This window comes from Anopheles arabiensis, chromosome 3 (genome assembly GCF_016920715.1).
Source record: "Anopheles arabiensis isolate DONGOLA chromosome 3, AaraD3, whole genome shotgun sequence".
NCBI lineage: Eukaryota > Metazoa > Arthropoda > Insecta > Diptera > Culicidae > Anopheles > Anopheles arabiensis.
Genome location: NC_053518.1, coordinates 3,742,638 through 3,762,789, shown reverse-complemented (window position 1 = coordinate 3,762,789; position 20,152 = coordinate 3,742,638). Strand labels below are relative to the sequence as shown.

General features: G+C 48.7%; 1 protein-coding gene across 2 annotated transcripts in view; it reads right to left on the bottom strand.

The window, feature by feature from the left end:
* Window positions 1–231: 231 nt before the first annotated feature.
* LOC120902821 (homeobox protein aristaless) overlaps window positions 232–20,152 on the bottom strand; it is a 64,043-nt gene continuing 44,122 nt past the window's right edge. Inside the window, exons 2-5 of one of the 2 annotated variants that reach the window (XM_040311854.1) lie at window positions 18,353–18,805; window positions 16,130–16,175; window positions 2,516–2,778; window positions 232–2,412 (exon numbers count right to left, since the gene is read on the bottom strand). In XM_040311854.1, the coding sequence (XP_040167788.1) occupies window positions 1,944–2,412; window positions 2,516–2,778; window positions 16,130–16,175; window positions 18,353–18,636 (1,062 nt within the window). In that variant the 5' untranslated portion in view covers window positions 18,637–18,805 and the 3' untranslated portion in view covers window positions 232–1,943. The remainder of the gene's footprint in view (window positions 2,413–2,515; window positions 2,779–16,129; window positions 16,176–18,352; window positions 18,806–20,152) is intronic. The other variant, XM_040311855.1, reaches the window with a different exon arrangement.

Sequence of the window (20,152 nt, the reverse complement as noted above, 5' to 3'; positions counted from 1 at the left end):
TGAAGGTTTCCAGAAATTCAATTAAAATGCTGCCCCTCGGGGCGATGCTGGGGAGCCGATTTGCTTGTTTAATTTACTGTTAATGGGCAGCATTAATCAACCGGGGCGAGTGGAGAATGGTTCTTGGTGGAAGGTTTGCTGCTTCATTTAACAAATAAGTTATCGTTTTCGGACACTCATTCAAGTACACTTTCAGTAAGAAAAAACAGACACACACTCGGACTTGTGTTATACTTTTTTGTTTCTTTAAATAGTTTATTTTTTCAGCAATCAAAAACAACTTACCACTACTGTCCAACCAAATACGCGTACGCGCGTGACATTTCAATCTATTTACAATCTTTCTCGGAGTAAAAAAGGATGATAATAATAGTACGGCGCGCATTGGCTAACTGGCTACAATAAAAGCTAAGCACTGCTACTGCACTGGTACACTTTGTGGTCGTGTTCGATCGTCGACGATCGGCTCATCACGCTTTTATGTACACTTTTTAAGTACTCTCCATTACGCTTGCTTTTTCTACTATGCTTAATGCACTCAAATTGAGCTTTCTACTGCTACTGACACTATCGCGTAGGGCCGTGAAGTTAAGTAAGGAATTAAAGTATCAACACTTTTAGGTAAAGTACTATAAAACTAGAGCCAATTTGCTTTGTACACCATTCCGCCTCTTCAAAATAAGGGATCTTGTTTTCGTTTTTTGTCTTCTTGTGCTGTGATTTATATGATTCTGCTAAAAGAGGAATTTGTATTGCAACCTTGAGTCCTTGAAACCGTCGGATTTTTGGGCGCTATTTCGCTCCATTAATTAAGAAACTTTTGATTCGCTCTGAAACGATGAGTCCATCAGCGAAGGCATTTTTAGAATGAAAATGAAAATTAACTCCCCTGCCAGCCCACACTCTCCTGGGTTCCTATTTCGTGTGCCAGATTGCTTCCGGGCAGTCGGCCATCCAGAGCGCATCAGTGCGGAAAACCAGAAGCTGTTCCCCGGTTACCTCCCTCCCCCCAAGAAGACTCCATCTTTCATTAACGTTTCTGCCCTGCATCCCGGGACCGAATCGCGCTCCATTCGGGAAGCCCACTGCCGAATCGCATGGTGATAATGGTTATAATCATAACGTTGCGAATGCGAAAAATACGCTATCAAAAGACCGGCGGCAGCATCGGTTGGCATTAAAACGTAAATGATTCGGCAGCGGAAGGTTTTTGGGTACTGGCGGAGTGGATTTCGTAGAGTGGAGTTTAGGAGTTTCATTCATGGACACGCTCGACTCGCCGGCCGATCGTCCCCCGTGTCGGTGACGTGTCTAGATGACGTTTGATTGAAATCGAACTGGCTGGAAGGTCCCGAAATGTGTTGTGTAATTTGCGGCAATTTACAACGTTCGCTCACGGACACAGAAAGTGACCACTCTTGCTGTTGACGTTTGTCACGCTAGCACGATGGCACGCAGCAATACAGAAGCCGTATCGCCCTCGGGGTGAGCGAGCGCCGGATTCCCTCTACTTCCCGGGAAACGAGTAATTATAGGAGTGTCTTACGAGAAATCTTGCCCAAAACGGGCAGGGAAGGAAGGTTGAATCATACGAGAAAGCGAGTTTTGATTGTCGGGGATCGGGTGTTCGGGAGGGAAGCCTGCCCGAAGACTTAATTTGGACCGTGCCACCCGATGCGTGTTTGCTGGTGGACCCCATTCCCCGTTCCAATTTGATTAATTGAGTGTCCTAATGATGTCGACCTGTGTTTGGCCGAAATGCAGGCCGGATCGGGTTGGAATGCTTCACTTATTCTATTGAGTACAGAGTTTCCAGGTTTGATTCTATTGCTTCTAGCTGTGTGGCTCGCGATCACTTACGATCGGCTTACTTTAAGTACAAAACAACAAAACAAACGTGATCTTTGTGCGTCTGCTCGCCGGTGGGTTTAGTGCTGTTTTGCCTAGCTTAAGATATCACTGTGTCCGTTCTGGCGGAGCATCTCCAACCGCAGCTCGTGCTCCCGGGCCTTCAGCCTCAGCGCGGCGATCGACGAACTGCGCCGGTCGGCCTGCGGTGGTGACGCCGACCCCGGCGGTGGCTGCGGTGGAGCCGGCAGTGCGGCCTGAGGAACTGGCACGACGGGCGGCAGGGCGGTCGGCGAGATGGGCGGTGAGGCGGGCGACGTAGGCACCTGGGAACCGGGCGGCGGCGGTGGCGGAATGCCCGGCGGTCCCGGTGGCATATAGTCCACCCCGGACGTCGGTGGCTTCGAGGGCATGGCGGGGGGCGCTCGCTGGGCCGCGGAAATGTTCGCCAGCAGCGTCTGGAAGGAGGCGGACGGGGTGTAGAACGTACCGACGCCCGGTGGCAGCAGCGGTGGCGGTGGCGCTCTGCAAAATTCGTCAACGAAGGAAGATAACGGTGAGACACTTTGAACGGGAGAGACGGGAACGAGAGAAGAAAATTTGGATCAGTGTTCGTCGGTAAGGGTAAAGGGTTCCGGGCGGAGAAGCGGACTCCGTGGATACTTACCGGTGGAACTGGTTGAAGTAGGCGGACGGCAGCATGTGGCTGCCACCGAGCGATGGATAGCGGAACGCGGCCAAACTCGCCGCATCGAACGGTTTGCGCAGGTTGAAGCCAAGATGGCTGAACGGGTTCGGCGGCAGCGACGGGGCGACGACGGTCGCCGACGGGACCTGGCCCGCGCTCGCCAGGTACGGATTGTACGGATGTCCCTGCGGTCCAACCTTTTCCTGTTTGCGCCATTTTGCCCGCCGGTTCTGGAACCAAACCTGCAAAAGAGGGAAGAAAGACACAGCACAGCGGAAGCGGTTAAAAGATGAGGCAAAATTGAATTACGCCAAATTACTACTCTCTTCTACGCAGAGGATGCTACACGCTTTCTGGGACAGGCCGGGCGCAAAGAGCGCACGCAATTTAAAGTAGGAAATCGTGCGCAACAATCGCAACAAACACGGGACTGACGGTGGTTCTGCCCGACAGGGCCGCCATTAAGGAATTATCGTACAAACACTCGACAATCGTGGCACACAGAGACACACCGAGAGAGAGAGAGAAAGAGACTGTGAGCATTCGAATTGCGGACAAATCGAAAGACATACACAAACACAACATTTAGCGTGATGATAATTTAATAAAAGTCCGCAGCGCAAGCAAAAGGGATCGATGATTCACGGGGGATGAAGATGACGACTCGGTCCGGGACGAATGTACGACGCTTCGAGATGCCACAAACGTGCCTCGGCCGTACTTTTCAATTACTTTAATGTCGTTCCCAGAATCGAACGGAATGGGCACTCTGGTGCATTTTTCGTGTCGCTGCTCGCCACGGTCACCACCTCGGGAGGGGTACGGTACCACGGTCTGTCTCTGTGTGCTTTTTTGATGCTATGTTTTGTTTTTGTTTTTTTGGGGCAATGCAATGGAGAGTTTATAATTTTGCGTCCGGAAACCATTTCTGGAACCGAGAAGGAGACCCGTTGCAGCAGGGAATAACAATGATCATATGCTACGGCGTCCGCACTGCACGCGATGATTATTCGATGATGGATTGGAAACCCTCCCGCCAAAACAGCAAAAAAAGGGAGACAAAAGCGACCTTCAGCATTGGATTTGGGATTGCATAAAAGACGAAATGGAGAAAATCACATTCACTTTGTGGATCGATACGGACCAACAAAAGGGCACAAACAAAAAGCCTCCAAAAAGAACCTTGACTTGGAGGGACATTTAAGGAAGACTCACGATTTTATTGGGTTAATTAAAGTGAAAACATCTCAACAACCGAAACCACAAATTTCTTAAAAGATTCGGTAGAGTTATAAAACCTTCATGAGCAACTCATTCACGCTAGCTCTCTTAAAAACGAAGATCATTATCTCCATGGTGATGGCGTTGGTCACACTCCAAAGGAAAGTGCTTCTCTTAGCATAAAGCAAACGATCAGCAAGCTGCTACAAGACCTGAACTGTGGACAGGCTAGAATCTACTACTTTGTTGAAAGACCCTCTTTAAGATTCATTAAACAACGATAAAAAGCCTCAGCGTAAGTGTCCGCGCTCCATCAGGAAGCGCGTTCACTCGTTACCCGAGCGCAAATGACTCCCGGCGATGGTCGTTCTCGGTAAGAGGTCAGTCATATCTTTACTGGCGGTTGTGGTGGTGATGGTGGTAGTACGTCTGGTAATTGACGTTCCTTCGCATTCAGGTGCCTTCAGGGCCTGGCAGCTGATTGGTGCAATTAACACGGTCGCCCCACCGGAGCCCTGGGAAACTCGACTCGTACCGAGCGCGTGCGTCCTCAAACCGGTACGACGGCGTGTCCCAAAGTCCTTGCACTCCCTATCGGTGTGCCAAACTTTGCCCCCGAGTGGCTGCGCGAGGGAGTATCCAATCTACCACATCCTGATTTATGGTCCGTAAACACTTAAAACCAATATTATCATTATTGAATTCACATTCGCGCAAAGCCCTTGTAGCCTTCTCTCAACGGAGCCCACGACCACGGAGAACGAAGGCGAAGGAATATCTGTATATATGTATGCTCACTTTTATGTAAACACACTCTCACGCAGCGGGAGACTTGGTGTTGCAGTGGAGCGCAAACTGCAAACGAGGATGGTGATGATGGCGTTGTTTTTCTCACCCCCAAAAGCCAAAAGCAAGCAACAATGGCGACCGTCCGGCACAGCGACGCCTTCCAGCGCCTTTATGCACACGCAAGCGTGGGCAGCCTGACCGAGGGACCGAGGCTACAATTTGTGCCCAGCAATCGCTTGTTTATGGCTTCTTTTGGGGTGTACTTGTTGGTCGGCTGGTTAACTACTTGCAATAATTTTCCCCATTTTGAAACAGCACACACACACACACGCGGACTCAAACAAGAATGTGTTTATTTCTTTTCGCAAGGCAATTAGAAGGTGACACACGGGACAGTAAGTGTGGTACATGGGGCTCATTTGCACTCGAAATGAATGAGTTCTTCCGGGCGCGTCATTAGCTCCGAAAAATATCTTCCCCATTTTCGCCGCTCGGGGTGTGAATGGAATTCCCGCGCAGCTGCGTTGCATTCCCGGGTGTGTGTGTGTGTGTGTATTTGTCGTTGGCGATTTACAAATCAATTAATATTGCATATACGAGAGCCCCGTGCGCGGTCGGTTTTCACAGCTCGCCAGTCCCTAGATAAGAATCTAACGCAACGCACATCTTGTCGGCGGCCGATTAGCGGAGTGATACTGGGAATTTCGACCCCGAAGCTCGAATGCGGGGACTCGTTAGCAATAATTTTGAGGCTCGTTTTTTTTTCGTATCGAACTGGCTGTGGGGCACCGGTCGCAAACGTGACCTGCATACAAGCGACTCTCGAAACCTCGAAAGAGACGCCGAACCCCCGAATCGAGTGCAACAGGTGATTAGCGGATCCATGGACATCGTTAGTCGGCCTGTGAGACCGACACACACACACACGCGCGCGCTCGAAGACCTGTGCAGAGGAAAAAAGGAAAAGGAAACAAAAAGGCCCAAACATCCTGGGCCAGCCAGCCAGCCAACCAGCCAGTCAGTGGACTCCCGGGGTGAATTAGATTAACAAAAGCACCATGCTGCGCTCAAAACACATAATTTTTATCGTTCCTCACACCCTCGTGCCCTCTCTCTCTCTCGCTCTCTCCCTTTGCGGGACGTTTTCGATTTCATCCACCGAGCTTGTGTTTCGAGTTTGTGTGTGAGTGGTTCCATACAAACGGCACACACGTCGTAGCTCGATTTCTTTTGCGCCAGTAAAGACAATTCTTCGATCAATCGGCATTTTCGGCCGAAAGACGACGAACCTGACCGAGCAGGGAGAGAAGCATGGGGAGGGAATGCGACTCATAAATACATAATCGAAACTAATTCTCGCTCTATTCTTCCCCATTGTTTATGATGCGCGGCGCATCCGCCACCACCGGTGGAATGATATTCGGCATTCTTTTTGTCTTTCCGAGCTTCTGCCCACGGCGCACCGGATCGGTTTACATAAAGACGCCCGACCCGGCGTCCTGCTCGCGGAAAACCAATTACCCAGCCATACGGTGTGGAAGAAGGACTCCACGGCTCGAAAGACCGCTTTGGTGGGTAATAACTTTAGCTACGCACGCTTAAAGTAATTCTCTGGATTGATTTTAAATTATTGATCGCCTTGCGATCGTCCGCTGTGTCCCCTTCGGGCCGCTGTTTTGGACGGGCTAATCGGGTTGTAAAGTATGCCGTTTCGGGGCGCCTATTAGCGGTTTATTTGCTCTGGGGCTGCTCGCTGTTGTAGAAGGTTGATTGCGAGCGCCGACAAACACGAGCTTCATGTTGGTTTAGCCGCAATTTGTCATCGAAATTGATTTTGGAGCTCGGCTAAGGTGATCATGTGGCCGATCTTCGTGAATATTATGAACGAATCTCTCGCCCGTGCGTGTGTTCCAGACAAGAAAAAGGCAAAGGCATTCCTATTTTACAGGTTTAAGCACAATCAACCAGGTTTGGAATCCAGAATTCCAGAACAAAATACGGTTTTATCAGCATTTCATCAAACGTCAGCATGAATCCATCAATCACTCAGTCAAGCAACACTGTCTTCTCAAACTCGGTATAGCCTGAGAATGGGATAAGATCTTACTTTCAATTCCCAACTCCCCAATCTGCAGCGAACAGTATTTGGGAGTTTCATTTGTTTAACTAAATGCGTATCTGTCAGCGCCACTCAAGCGAGACGTAAGGCCTCCAACAAACGGCCCTCCAAAACACTCACACACGGCTCATTGAGTCGTTTACAGCCCACAGCACAAACGATCAAATGTTTACGATAAATAATGATATAAATTTGATTAGAACCTCTACCAGGGTGGTCCCCTTGGTGGTTGTGGGAAGAAGCAAAGGTCTGAACCTGATGCGTCTGAACTCTGCCCAACGTAGAGCTCGTACTTCGCACTCTGACACCGTTCCTACCGCCTGATTAGCAACGCTTTTCACGATGGCCCACCCCGATTACGATCGTGAGATGTTTGTTTCCGAGCTGTCTTCCAACTGGCGTCATCGGATTGATAGGACCGTGACCAAAAGGTTCGTTTCAGTAACGCGTTTATGTCACTGTCTTGTGTGCAAATGAGTGTGTGTGTGTTTGCGTACGACTGATTCGAATGGAAATCAAGGTGGCTCTCCCGTTGCGAACACTCTACCTCGTACACAAAAAATCATTCAGACAAGTAGCGTGAAAGCTTCAGCTTGCCCTTACTAGCACGATCGTGTTGCTTCTTCCCCCCATCAGAGCCTTCCGTCCGACAGCGGAGGCGATTAATATCATGAGCAAACATTAAGCGCTTGTAATGGAACCATCAACGCGGTCCGATACTGTAACGCGATGCGCGAGAGGTCGTGAGCAGAGATTCCGCCCCAACGCACGGCCTAATGAAGGCACGGATGGAGTGAACGGGCGCGATCGCCGAGGTGAGTTGCACTGCACGCGTGCTGTCAAAACGTTTTCCCAATCCAAAGTGCGAAGCTGTCACGTTTGGCGAAATGCGAAAGTGGTATGAACCGTCTCCCGGGGTGATTAAGCTTGTTTGGGAGTGAATTTGTATAACGACCTCGTATACTTCACCACCTTTATCTTGTTCATCTCGGGCAACAACAGAAACTGCAACCACAAAACATGTATTTGTTACGCTTTCGGTCCAGAGCTGTATAACCAACACATACATACAATCCGCCCAATTCCAGGGTCGCTTGCCACGATCACACAGCAAGATCACGATTGGGAAGATGATGAAAACAGCAGGTTAGGTGCGCCATCGAGACGAAGATACCCCTGCAGACATATAATTTAGTATTATTAGATTAGACCGTAATTAATGAGTGATAATGTTACCACCTACGTGATTTCCGGTCGAGCGGTGGTGGAATTCGTCTCGGCGACTTGGACGAACCGTACCCGCAGGCGACGGAGGCTTCTCTCAGTGGAGAGTAATTAGCAGGAAGCCGAATGTTGTGGGATTCGGCGATTGCCTTCAAACGTTCATGTCCGTGTTTGATGCTCTCGCTCGGCAAGAAGGGAAATGATACACAGCCACAAAACCAGATCCAAACCGATCCCCTCGAGTGTTTACAATTAGAGATAATTTATCCGGCAAACTCCACCTTCGCAAATCGGAGTTGCTTTTGTGCTAGAATGGCCGTACAATGACCCACTTTTTGAGCGTTGCAATTCTTTCCAACAGAGACTGTTCTCTCACGAAGTCGCAAAAAAGGATAAAAAAACACTAGAACGTAGAATGTCTTTAAAACGTTATAATCATACCATTTATTCCACTCAACTACACGTATACGAATGCTCGATCGATCCGCTGATCGATCGCACGAAGCCCACGATAGCCGATTCCCCAGGATGCTGAGAGAGAATTTACGCACAAAATTCTCTCTCACGCACGCTCCCACATGACGTATCGATAACCTGACGTGGGGACACGAGGTTATCGGGTCAAAGTGCGTTTCGGAACGCAAGCGCAATCTTTCGAAACGCATTCGAAAGATGCTGTTCAAAACCGGTGACCGTTTCGCCGTTGACGGTTTCGAATCTCATGACCAGAGACATTTGATACCCATAAACGCGCTCCCAGGACATGATTGAAGCTTCTTCTTATACAACCGGATAGCGACGGTGTCTCATCGGTCAAAACAAAACGTTTCGCCCATAAAACCCATCCGCCGGCCAGTGCAGGCGTGTCGAAATTGAACCGCTTGGTAGCCGTGGCAAAGTGGCTCGTGTCACCGATAAACGTGTTTAGTGTCATCTTATCGAACATCCAAATCTTGTCGTGTGGTTCGTAGAATCTCGGCAACTCAGTGCCGCCGACTGGCGCCCGGATTGAAAAGAGGCACATGCGGCGATAAGAAAAGAACCTGCTTGCCCTCTCCAGCCAGCGGTTCTGTCCGTTTCCGTTTTGGGTTCCATCTTTACCGTTCGATCGTCTGTGTCTGACTGTCCGTGGGTCCCACCTGTGTCCTGTCCCTTGTGTGCGCACCGAGTGTCTGAGCGCTTTCGCTCTGCCGCCGATGTTCCGGAACTTGTAACCCTCGGATTCTTGATTGCTTTCCGATCTCCCCTCGATAGCCACGATGTCATGTCAGACCGTGGGATTTTATGTCGCAAGCTGTCTCATCGCAGTATCAGATGCAGGGAAGCAAGGGAGATGTAGCAGGGCCCAGAAGATAGCAAGTGTGTGAGATTCTGCTCCAATTGGATGATGATCACGTTTCCAATCATGATTATTAGGTTCCAGTCGAGGCAATCTTCTCGATCGATGCTCGATCGACGGTGTGCAAGGGACTGTCACAGATCTTTGTACTGTGGCTAACATTATCCACAGCCAACCACTACACAATCAACGCAAAACAACATCGTTTACATTCTAACATGCGTGGCTAACAAAACAACAATTCGGCAAATGAAACCATTTGAGGATGCCTTACATTCCACCGCTATCTTAAATACTCTGACGCCACGCTCTATCTGTCTGGAGTCGCTGGAGCAACAGAAGTCGCCCCGGAGCCTCTTTATCTATACTCGCTATAAATCTGCACAGACTAGCAGCTTCCACATTCACCGCTGTTTGGTCGTCTTTACGATGTGAAATAATTAAATTTTCAGTTTTGATAAATGTGGCTCTCCCGCATGTCGTAGCTCCCAGACTTGCGGATTACTTTCTTGCGCGGTGACTGCTCTCGGTCGCGATCGGCCAGCGCTCTTTAGCGATGTGCACTGGAGCATCTTGAGCCGTGCCGAACGATCGCGCTCCCAAATACCCATTTCTGTTCTGTCGTGCAACGAAAAAACTGTCCAAAATTCAGGGATAGCCGACTCGAGTAGTGCTGGTTCGGTTCTGACAGCTGATATGCAGTTGATACGCGTCGGAAGGCGTCGATCGCAGGCCCCCGAGTGCCGCGGTTGGATGCGAACGAACGAACGAACGAACCCGGGGAGAAGCGATCCGCGCCAACAGTGATGGCGTGGAGGGAACAGATTATCGTTAATTAAATATGCAAATATTTGACCCTCGCAAGATTAAATTAAGAGCATCGTTTGGCTTCGTCGGCCCCGTTGAGGTAGATCGGTGCCGACGGAGCGAAAAGTGGAGAGAAGCGAGACCAAACAGCAGAAACAAAAAAAAAACAAACGACGACGACTAAAATCCTCAATGCCGCCGCCGCCGCCCGATTTGATTGTGCGCGGTCGCGCTGGGAGTGGACCACACCTCGCCGCCATCGCCGTCGTCGTCATCATCATCATCATCACCCTCGGCCCAATCGATTAGGACCGAAATTTATATGAACGACGGTAATTAAACTGTCAAAATAATTTAGAAAATTAATCAAAAAAACTGAAACGAAAAATTAGGTCTTGGACGACAACGCCGACAACGTCCTCCTGTGTGTGGCGCGACAGGAGAGAGTGTGGGAAGGAATGGGGGCCGAGTGGCTTGTTATATTCCTGGGCGAACTGGCAAGGTGTAACGTGTGTGTTTGTGTGGAACAGAAAAAATGGTCACAATAATTTGCTCACGCCATAGTTGTTTGCTAACCAGCAACAACAGAAACTGCGAGGCGCACACACAAACACACACAACACACTCAAAGAAAAATAATTTTATTTTTTGCTACATATTATAGAGCGTGTGTGTGTGGGGGGGGAGTAAAAAAAGTGGGCAAAACATGAAACATAAATTATACTTTTTCACGAGCAAAAATCAAGAACGGGTACGCGGCTCAGATCGGATTGTAGTGGCAAGGCGGCAACGGTAATGGCGTTCCGGGGGCCGCGGGAAACGGTCATTTATATTCCGGGCCGGGGTGTTAACCGGCCAAATTTGGGGCCTATATTATGGTTCGGGCTTGGCGGGAGTTTTTCATTTACATTGAACAGCAAGTTAAAAATACGCATCTCGCCAAGCACGAAGAAAGAGTTTCACAAAAAAGTGGTCATCCCCCACCCTTTTGATTCAGCTGGTTAGTATCGATCGCGCGACGGCAGGAAGAAACAAAACGACTTAAACGACGACGGAGACGACGACGCATCTAACGAATAGCCTTAAATCCTATTACGTGCTAAGAGGGACCTTTATGAAAACCCGATGCCGGCTGGGTCCGAATGAATTACAGTGACAAATGAGAGATTAACGAGTTGTTTCCTGAGTCACGTTGAAAGGTTATGTTAGCCGGGTGGGGTCGAGAGTGAGATGGGATCGATTTTGGGTGGTTTTTTAAACAACAGTTTCATACGACATTGACTTGAGTTGGAAAGTGAGTAGTGGCTGATTACTCCAAGCGACGATTAAGCGGTATTTTTGAGTGGAAAGTTAACGATCCTCTTCGATCTATTTCTCAAGCAAACACATCTAGCACAACGCTTACCGCCGCTAGTCTTTCCGCAAGAACAACGTGCCAGATGGGGCATGTTCTTGGAAAAAAATACAGTTACTAGACCTTGCAGCAGCGCTGCCCTATTTCAATGCACGAGCTGCACATGTGCGAGGTCGGTGGTCACAATGGCCGGGTCACAACTTCCGCCCTTTCGATCGCTACATATAAGGTGCTGCACATCCGTTATCTTCAACTTGTGCAGCAAAAACGCCCATGTAAGACGCAGACGCAGAACAACGGGCACACAGTTCCATTCCGCACTTTTTCGCTATTATTAGCGAAACCCCTCCTCGTCTGGCTGCAATTTGCATCGGAATCGAATCAATCAAATGTTCTGCATCATTTATTGGCTTAATGTGATATGATTATTTCTGCGCCCATGCGTAGCAACTGTATTGCCCTTGCGACCCTCCAAGTGCGGAGGGTTACACCACAATGGCCATTTTTTACCCGAAATAAAGCAACACGAGCGATTGCATGAAATTGTTGCTTTGGTGTGTAGCTATCTGCCGGCCAAGCCAAAACAAAACTGACTTCACAATACGGGACAGGATTCGAAATTTAATTAAACCTCTCTTTAAATGTACTACCGAGGCACAATCCGGGTGTCCTTCAATTAAATTCATTAGCAGATCGAGTGAATGTGGACGGCGCTTTTGCTCTCATTTCCATTCCAAAAGCCAAAATGCCCATTTTTGAATTGCTTTCAAAATAAAGCACACAGGCAGAAGCAGACGGGGGGAAATAACAAAAAAAAAAACCCTTAACACAACCCACCATTCACTCCACGTGTACGATTGCAGAATTACAGGACGGTGGGTCCCGATTGTTCCCACCCGAACTGCCTCCTTCCCGATCGCAGTACGATCAGGGCAGTTATGGACAGCATTTATGCTGAAACTGTTTGATTTCTCGCAACGAATCCAAATTAAAGATAATTAACGATCATCCGCCAATTTGCGTGAATGCCATTTGAGATCCCACCTTTGGAGGCTGGGGCCTGGGCCCGTCTTCCCACCACGGCTAAATGATTGTGTATGATTATATGCAATAAAATTAATTAGCAAACTATGGCGAGAGAGCGCAAACGCTGCCCTGCGATCGACGGGCCCCGGCCTAAAGGTGCGGAATTGCATGAAAACCTTCCAAATGGATGGGTTTGGGGTGCAGTTATTCTCGGTATGAATTTATGCAAATATCGGGCAGCGGGAAGGAGGCAAAGCGGTCTGGCAAATGGTGCGGTAAGCTAGTGAGGGCACACAAACAATCCCTGTTGCTCTTGCCCGGGATCGCATGCTCGTCCTGGTTCGTGCTCGTCGGTGCCATCGTCCGATGCCGATTGCAATGATATGCCCGCGGGATAAATTCGTGAGACCTGCTAATAACGATCTGCGGACGCTCACTTTTCCTCTCTTTCGGGCGCTTCCGTTCGCCTCTTTTTTCTTCCTCCTCTTAAACATGGAGGAGACAGGCAGTAACTACCGGTTTTCCGACCGCAACACCTAAACTATCTCCCCCTTGTGTGTGAGTGCGGAGGGCGGGACACTGCCCACCAGCAACAGATCCCTCCGAGCCACGCCAATAACAGAGATTTGTCTAATAGAAAAATCGTGATTATCCTCGTAACGGGCTGTAAATTGTGCCGTTGTACAGTGTGTTTGTGGGGCTTTGATATGCTGCCATGAAATGGATAAATCGTGAAATTGATAGCCCGCCCGGCACGAGGTGATGAGTGGGTACGGGATTGCGAAATTTCACAGTCCGTAATGGATAAGAACAAAACCCCGTCGGACCCGTCGGGAGGGGCCAAGCCTTTGCTGGAAAACAATCCACCCAAATGGGCTTTTGAATGTGCACTGTTTAAGGTTGTTTGTTCTCATCACCAACTACCGAACGGGGAGCCATTTTGAAATACAAGAATTGACCCTTTGCGCGTGAGGCAAACAAATGTCTTGCTGCATGCGTTTATCTTCCTGCCAAGGTACATCATAATTCTTTTTATGTTTCGTTTACCTAATGGACGATAATTTCGGCCACCCTTAAGGAACACAGTACGCATTCGGAAAAAGGGCTTTCAGCTTTGAACAGGACCTCCGAAGGGTTGTATGCTCCATGCTGTGTCCCGTGCGCTGTCTTCCGTTGTCCTGTTTCCTTGGGAAGACCGCTCAATCGCCCTCTGGCTAGATTAGCTAATTATCCTTAATTTCAAATGGCCTCGTTTAGTGACTACGCACACACACACATACACACTCATCGTTCCTTCTGCGTGTATGTTTCAGTCACCCGTAGGCTCATATCTATTTGCATAAATTAGGCCGCGCGATAAAAAGGAAACTAAAATTCAATTATACCATTTATTCCGCGGCACTAGGATATCGGCGGCCCAACACAACTAGCCACTAGCCTCCGCTCCCATCAGGTGGGGTAAGGTGTAAAATCATCGTCATAAAAAACAACTAATTAAAGCAATAAATTTCCGGACCAACGTTTCCCTTTGCCTGGCTGCATTCCACCCCACCCGTGTCTACGTCGTCTCGCTCGCCACTCGCGACACAAATGCGTTGACTTGACTCAACAACAAAAAAAGCAACAGCACCCACCACTGACCGGACCCTGCCGGACCGATTGGCCATTAGACGACATTATATCCATTAAATATTCCTTCACATGCACATTGCGATCAACGCGGGGAAAATGGCTGCCCTGTCACCAGTCTAACACACACATACACAGCGAGCCGCAAAAAGTAACACCGGTAGGGTTGGTTAATCGTAGGTGACATTGCTTCAATTTAGTCCGTAATTAAATCAATCTAAATTTATCGCTCGACCACCTCTAGCAGCAGCGGATACCACTCCCAGGAGCAGCTGCCGGTCCGGTTGCTCTGTTACCACCAACCTGACCAGCAATGGGGCAACAATTATGGACACTTTTTCCATTCATTTGCCCCCGTTTCCTGCCTGCGGTCCCCGTACGTGCCGCAGTACACGATTTGCTCGAGATTTATTTCCCGCTTTATATACACTACTGGACGGTGGGGCCGAGCCAACACAACAACGATGTTTGCCAACACACAGCAGCGACAAATTAAGGCCGCTCACGAACACTACCAGCCACCAGACACTAGCACGGACCGTTGCGTATCCATGTTTGATGCGTGATTCAACATGCCGTGCCGTGGTGCGTCGTGATTCCATTGCTCCATTCGCTCAATCCAGCCCACCGAGCGACGGATGCGATGCATTAAAGATAAACGGCTTCGCCAGCCGGCCTCCCATTCCCGTTTCAACCCGCACTCCCTGCCCCCAGGCACACTGCAGAAGGAAAACGGAATTAAGCCAACACCAACACACAACGGCGAGACCTCCTCGGGGGCCCGAGACCGGCGAGGCTCCAATCCAATTGGTCCGGGTGTGCCGTATGAAATTGCGTCAATTTATGTACCTATGCTACACGGCTTCCCGGCCCTGTGTGTGTGTGGTTCACTCCACCCATCGGCCACAGTCGGGAAGGGGAAACGCACTAGCCCCGGCCAGTGTGCCATGTACGCTGCACCCACTCCCTGTGGCTTTTCTCTGTAGCGGGGGCTTGTGTATCCAGCCCTCTCTCTCTCTCACACACTCTCTAGCTGTATGTGTGTGTGTGTGTCCCGTGATCGAACGCAAACATGCATACGTGTGCACCAACCAGCAGCATAATAAATATGCTAATGAACGTGTTTATGCGCGCGAAGCATGTGGTTGCGGTTGAATGGTGGGACGGCGAATGCGTCGATCGACGATAATCTGTTTGTTTAACTAACCAGCGATTGGAGTTTTCCCTTGTCGCCGTGCCGTTGCCGTGTCCGTGAGGGAGAGCAAACGGAATCGATGGCGGTTTTATCGCGAAACGGACAAAGCAGAACCAAAAGCAATCGAACCGCGTATCCTTGTCGCCAGTGGGAGCGGATGGTTGGGCGTTTCAGCTTATAGTAATTTTTCATAAATTATACAAAAGAGTTTATGAGTGTTTTGAGCAATAAATAAGAGCTTTAAAGAACATTGTTTGAAACAAAATTTATGTTTTGTTTCCTTAAGCCACTCCAGGAGATGCAACTATTTACTCAAACTATGTCAATCGCAACTCTATTTTACTATCCATACATATCTTTTTTCCCTCTGCTTTCCCAACAATCAGCCCACAAGGCTCCCGAAACGCAAACTAATTTAATTTGCTTCCCCTCTTAACAAACCAATTGGTAGGAAAGTTGTCGGCTAATGATGTTGCGTGATTGCGCTTCCGTGCGCGTGAACCCAGCAGCCGACGATGTGTTGTCGCTGCAGCCATGCTTTGATTGGCAGAAACAAAAAATGTGCCGAGTGGTGGCGCGAGAGGAGAAAAAAAGCTCAAACAACCTTTCTCAAATTCAGTGTTGCCTTTAGTTGTTTTGCATCATCATAAACTAAATAAAGAACCACTCACTCACGCCAACAACATTTCTCACTCGTATGGATTCAGATAGAAAAAAAGGGTATTGAAACAGAAAAAATAAATGAGGGGAGTCGGAGATGTTCTCAAGTTACGGTTTTTTTCTTCCTCTGGACGCTTGCTTGCGTTTTGGACTGTTTTTCCGGTTGCGCCTAGCCACACTTCCTAGAACGTGCGCAGTCAAACGCAATGGTAGACATCATTATGACTCACCTGTATCCGAGCCTCGGTGAGCCCTATTTTCATCGCTAGCTCTTCCCTGGAAAGAAATTAAGAACGAAACAAAATGGGAAATTATATTAGCGATGGGAGTTATGTTTGCTTTTGCTGCATTCGTAACCCCACGAGCGATTGGAGCCCATTTTAGAAATAGCGTTAAGAAAAAATGCGAATTTTTCGGATGTTTAACCTAGAAAGAACGGTTCCACGGTGCAACAAAACCACATGCTAATACCTGCATTCCACCGCAACACCCCAAGGAGCTACGCGGCACGGCAAAAGTGCAGCGATGATCGATAAGCGATGTGAGTAATTAAATTTTAATCAATATGCAAATTGTATTATGTTTTATGCAAATGCTGACCGTGCTCGTCGCATCCTTTAGCCGCAGCGGCTGGGCATAGCGGCAGTTTATTATTTGTCGTGTCGTGTTGTAGCCATTTGTAGCCACCACTCACACACACGCCAATCGGTCCGACAAACGAACAGGGCACGAACCCGAATGGAGCGACTAATAACGTTTTAAAAGGGATTCCGGGGCGTTTCCTGATGACATTGTGGCCCAGTACAGTGGACCATTGCTCTGTGGTTGGGCGGTTGAAGAGATGATTATCGATAAGTCCATGTTTATTTATTATGTTATATGCGACCTTTTCGGTCATTGAAGAACGGCTAGGAGCCAAGCCAGCTCCCCCGATCCGTCAGTCAGTCTCTCGTCAAGCGTTATGATTAATTATGAGTACAACTGCCACGCGGTCTGTTAATGAGTCTGCGCCATGCCGCAAACATAACCCAAAGCCAGCCAACACACAGACGAGCACATACTGCCCAACGGGTTGTATGTTTAACTTAAATTAAATTTAAGCTCCTTTTATGGTGCAGCAATTCGTACTTTTCGGCTCCAATAAATTGACAAGCGATCGGCACAAAAGCTCGACTGTCCTTTTTCGATAACGCACTACTTGTGATGACACGGCGAACAGATCAACGTCTGTCTGTAGCTACAACGATAATTAATGTCAAAATGTCAACCGTGCTTATGAGGCTGCTCAATTAGCTGCGCGGTAACTGGCGCACATTGTGCCCCGGTCGGGCGGGATGGTTTGCCATGCAGCGCAAAACATGTTATCAGTGAATATTTTAAAACTCTACACACGCACCACTAATAATTGCCCCGTTCTTCTGCCAATGGAAGAGATATGATTTTATAATTCATATTAATTAAAATGTATGTACATTTTAATCTTGCGTGTGTGTGTGTGTTTTTGCGTCCTTCTACTCGTGCATGGGGTGGTTTGTGTTTTTGAATAATAAAAAAAGAACAGCAAAACATTTCATTCGTTCAGACGAGCTTTATACTTGCGATCACGCCAACCCATCGCCAAATGATACAGTTTTCATCGTCGGCTTAGCAGTTTGCTTTCCGGGGGGGCAGATGGGAGGGGGGCACATACACGGTGACAATGCGGTATCAGAAACAGCATGTTGGCAGCATGGTGCAGCAAACAAGCAGGGAAGCAAGAGAGCTTCTAGTCCAGAAGGGAGCAGGCTGTGCGGTGGTGCATAATTTGGTGCATTTCGCACCCGAGCATGAAATTATAATGCCAAGCAAAACTTTTAAAGCACACACTCTCCGGTCGGTTCGTTTGTGAGTGTGTGTGTGTGTGTATGGGTGGGAACGGGTGCAAGGAAATGGTACGGTGTGGCACCTGTTATTATTGTTAGTGAATTACTACTATGCAATGCCGCCCGAGCACGAAACGGTACCGAGCGATGCCAAACTGGGGTGACTTGATGCACATTTGACACACACACACACACAAGCACGTACCGGTGCAATTGTGAGCACTGTGACCAAAGTGTTTGGTGGTAATGCTGAAGGGTAATGAAATGTTGATTAAATAATTGTCGTGGTCAAACACGGTGACGTCGTGGTGGTGTCGTGGTCGTTTCCATCCTCCTCGCCAGATTGCTATTTGTTTTGTACAAAGAGCAATAATTGGGTCCCATTACGTTGTCACTCACCGAAACGCGCGAAGTGATTGCAGTGATTGCAGCGTTACCGAGAGGTGAAGCAATAATTATGAGCAGAATCTAAACGTGATGCCGACGGGAAAACGCACCAAGCCCAGCGAGCAAGCAAAAAGCTTTGTTCAAAAACTCACTGTGAGATTGAGAACTCCCAACATGAAATCCCAAACATGCAAAACCACTCACCTCGTAAACACATCGGGATAGTGCGTGCGCGAGAACGCTTTCTCTAGCTCCTCCAGCTGAAAGCTCGTGAAGGTCGTCCGGTACCGGCGCTGCTTCCGCTTCGGCGCGAAATCGTCCCCGCCGTCGTCGCTGTGCGGATCGGACAGTGGGCTGTTCGGGTCGCCCCCGCTGCTCCCCATCAGTTGGCCGGTGCTAGCGCTGCGCTCCAGTGGGCTGCCCTGCGGTGGCCGTGCCTCATGGGGTCCGATATCCTCCAGCCGGCTGCCCTCGTCCGATATGCCCATTGGTCGACTGGGCTGATCTAGGTTCGCAAGCCGTGCGATGTTGTAAATTTTGAACCGGTATTACGCGCTCGCACCGTTGCGCGAGCGAGGTCTGTTTTTCTACACACACACACACGCACGCACACGCGTTCAATTGCAGCAAATGGGATGGTGCTGGCCGAGTGCGATCCTGTAAAGAGTAGAGAAACACAGCGAAATGTAATGAAAGAGTTGTTTTACCATTTTTTTTATCTTATGAAAAAACCAAATTCCAAAAGCTCCAGCACGGGTACACCGGATGCCGGTTGGCATAAAAAAAGGGAAGCTCAGGATAATGAGCATTAATTTTGCTAAATTTAATCAAATGATCGAAAACTTCATTTACAAGATAAACGATATGCGTTTTTTTTTTCTGTTGCACGGCGCGGGAAAGATTACAGACCGTTCGAGGGCTGACCCTGGGGGGAGCGAAGGTAGGCTCTTACGCGTAATAAATGGATAAAATTGCCGGGTCCTGTACACACCCGGAAACCCGCCCGGGCTCATCGCGACTGATTGAAGTCGTTTCATGCTGATATGAGTTTAAGCGCTACCTATAAGCGATTTTTCTTTGTATTATGTTTTTCTTTCTCACTTTCGGAAGCAGCAGATCATTTATCACACCTCAGAGCACTTCAATGTACGTTATTATTGGGAAGAAAAAGGTTCATGTTATTGAATCGAGGTCGACTATTAACATGTTGGAGTCCTTTTTTTCATACCCTCGGATTTAATTGGAATTAAAAACCCCATACAGTATAAATCCACGCTGCAAGTACGCTGAAAAACGCTACAATTTGCAACGAAAATTGTTAACTCGTCTACCGTGGAGCCTCGTTCGCCCACTGGAGTTGTCAACTCCATCGATCGAAGGTGCTAGTGCCGATCGAGCCGGCGCACAACAAGTTAATTTTCTTTATGACCATAAGCTGTTTGCTCACTGCGGTGAGCACTTACGCTTGCGGATGCGGTTTTGATCTGCCACCCTGCCCTGCACCCCTGGCAAATGCATTCCATCGTTCACCCAAGCCATACTCCAGCACATGGGTAAGGTGTCCACGACGGAGACGTTGACGGGGAGAGCAAAAAAACGTCAATGAAACGCACTGGCAAAGATACGGAGAAGGAATTCGCGCAAGGGCATTACAATTGGCATGCAACACGAGATGAATCTTTAAACAGTCAGACACATCACGGGCAAGTAGTAGGGGGAAATCGATACCAAACAGGCTCATCTTCAAACTGCGAAAACAGCAATGATGCGGGGCAGAAAGATACAACAAAAAACCGTATCAGCCAACCATTACGTCGTCCGCTGGAGGAAACACTTTTTTGTCCGGGTTACAACTCTATTTACCAATCATCCTTTATTGGATAGTCACAATCGAGCGCTGATCGATCGGGTCCGCGTAATGCCCAAGGAAAACCCCCGCCGCCGCACTGCAAGGGAAATGTTCCTGCCCGCGTGTGTGTGTGTGTGTAGGTCGTTACGAGAAGA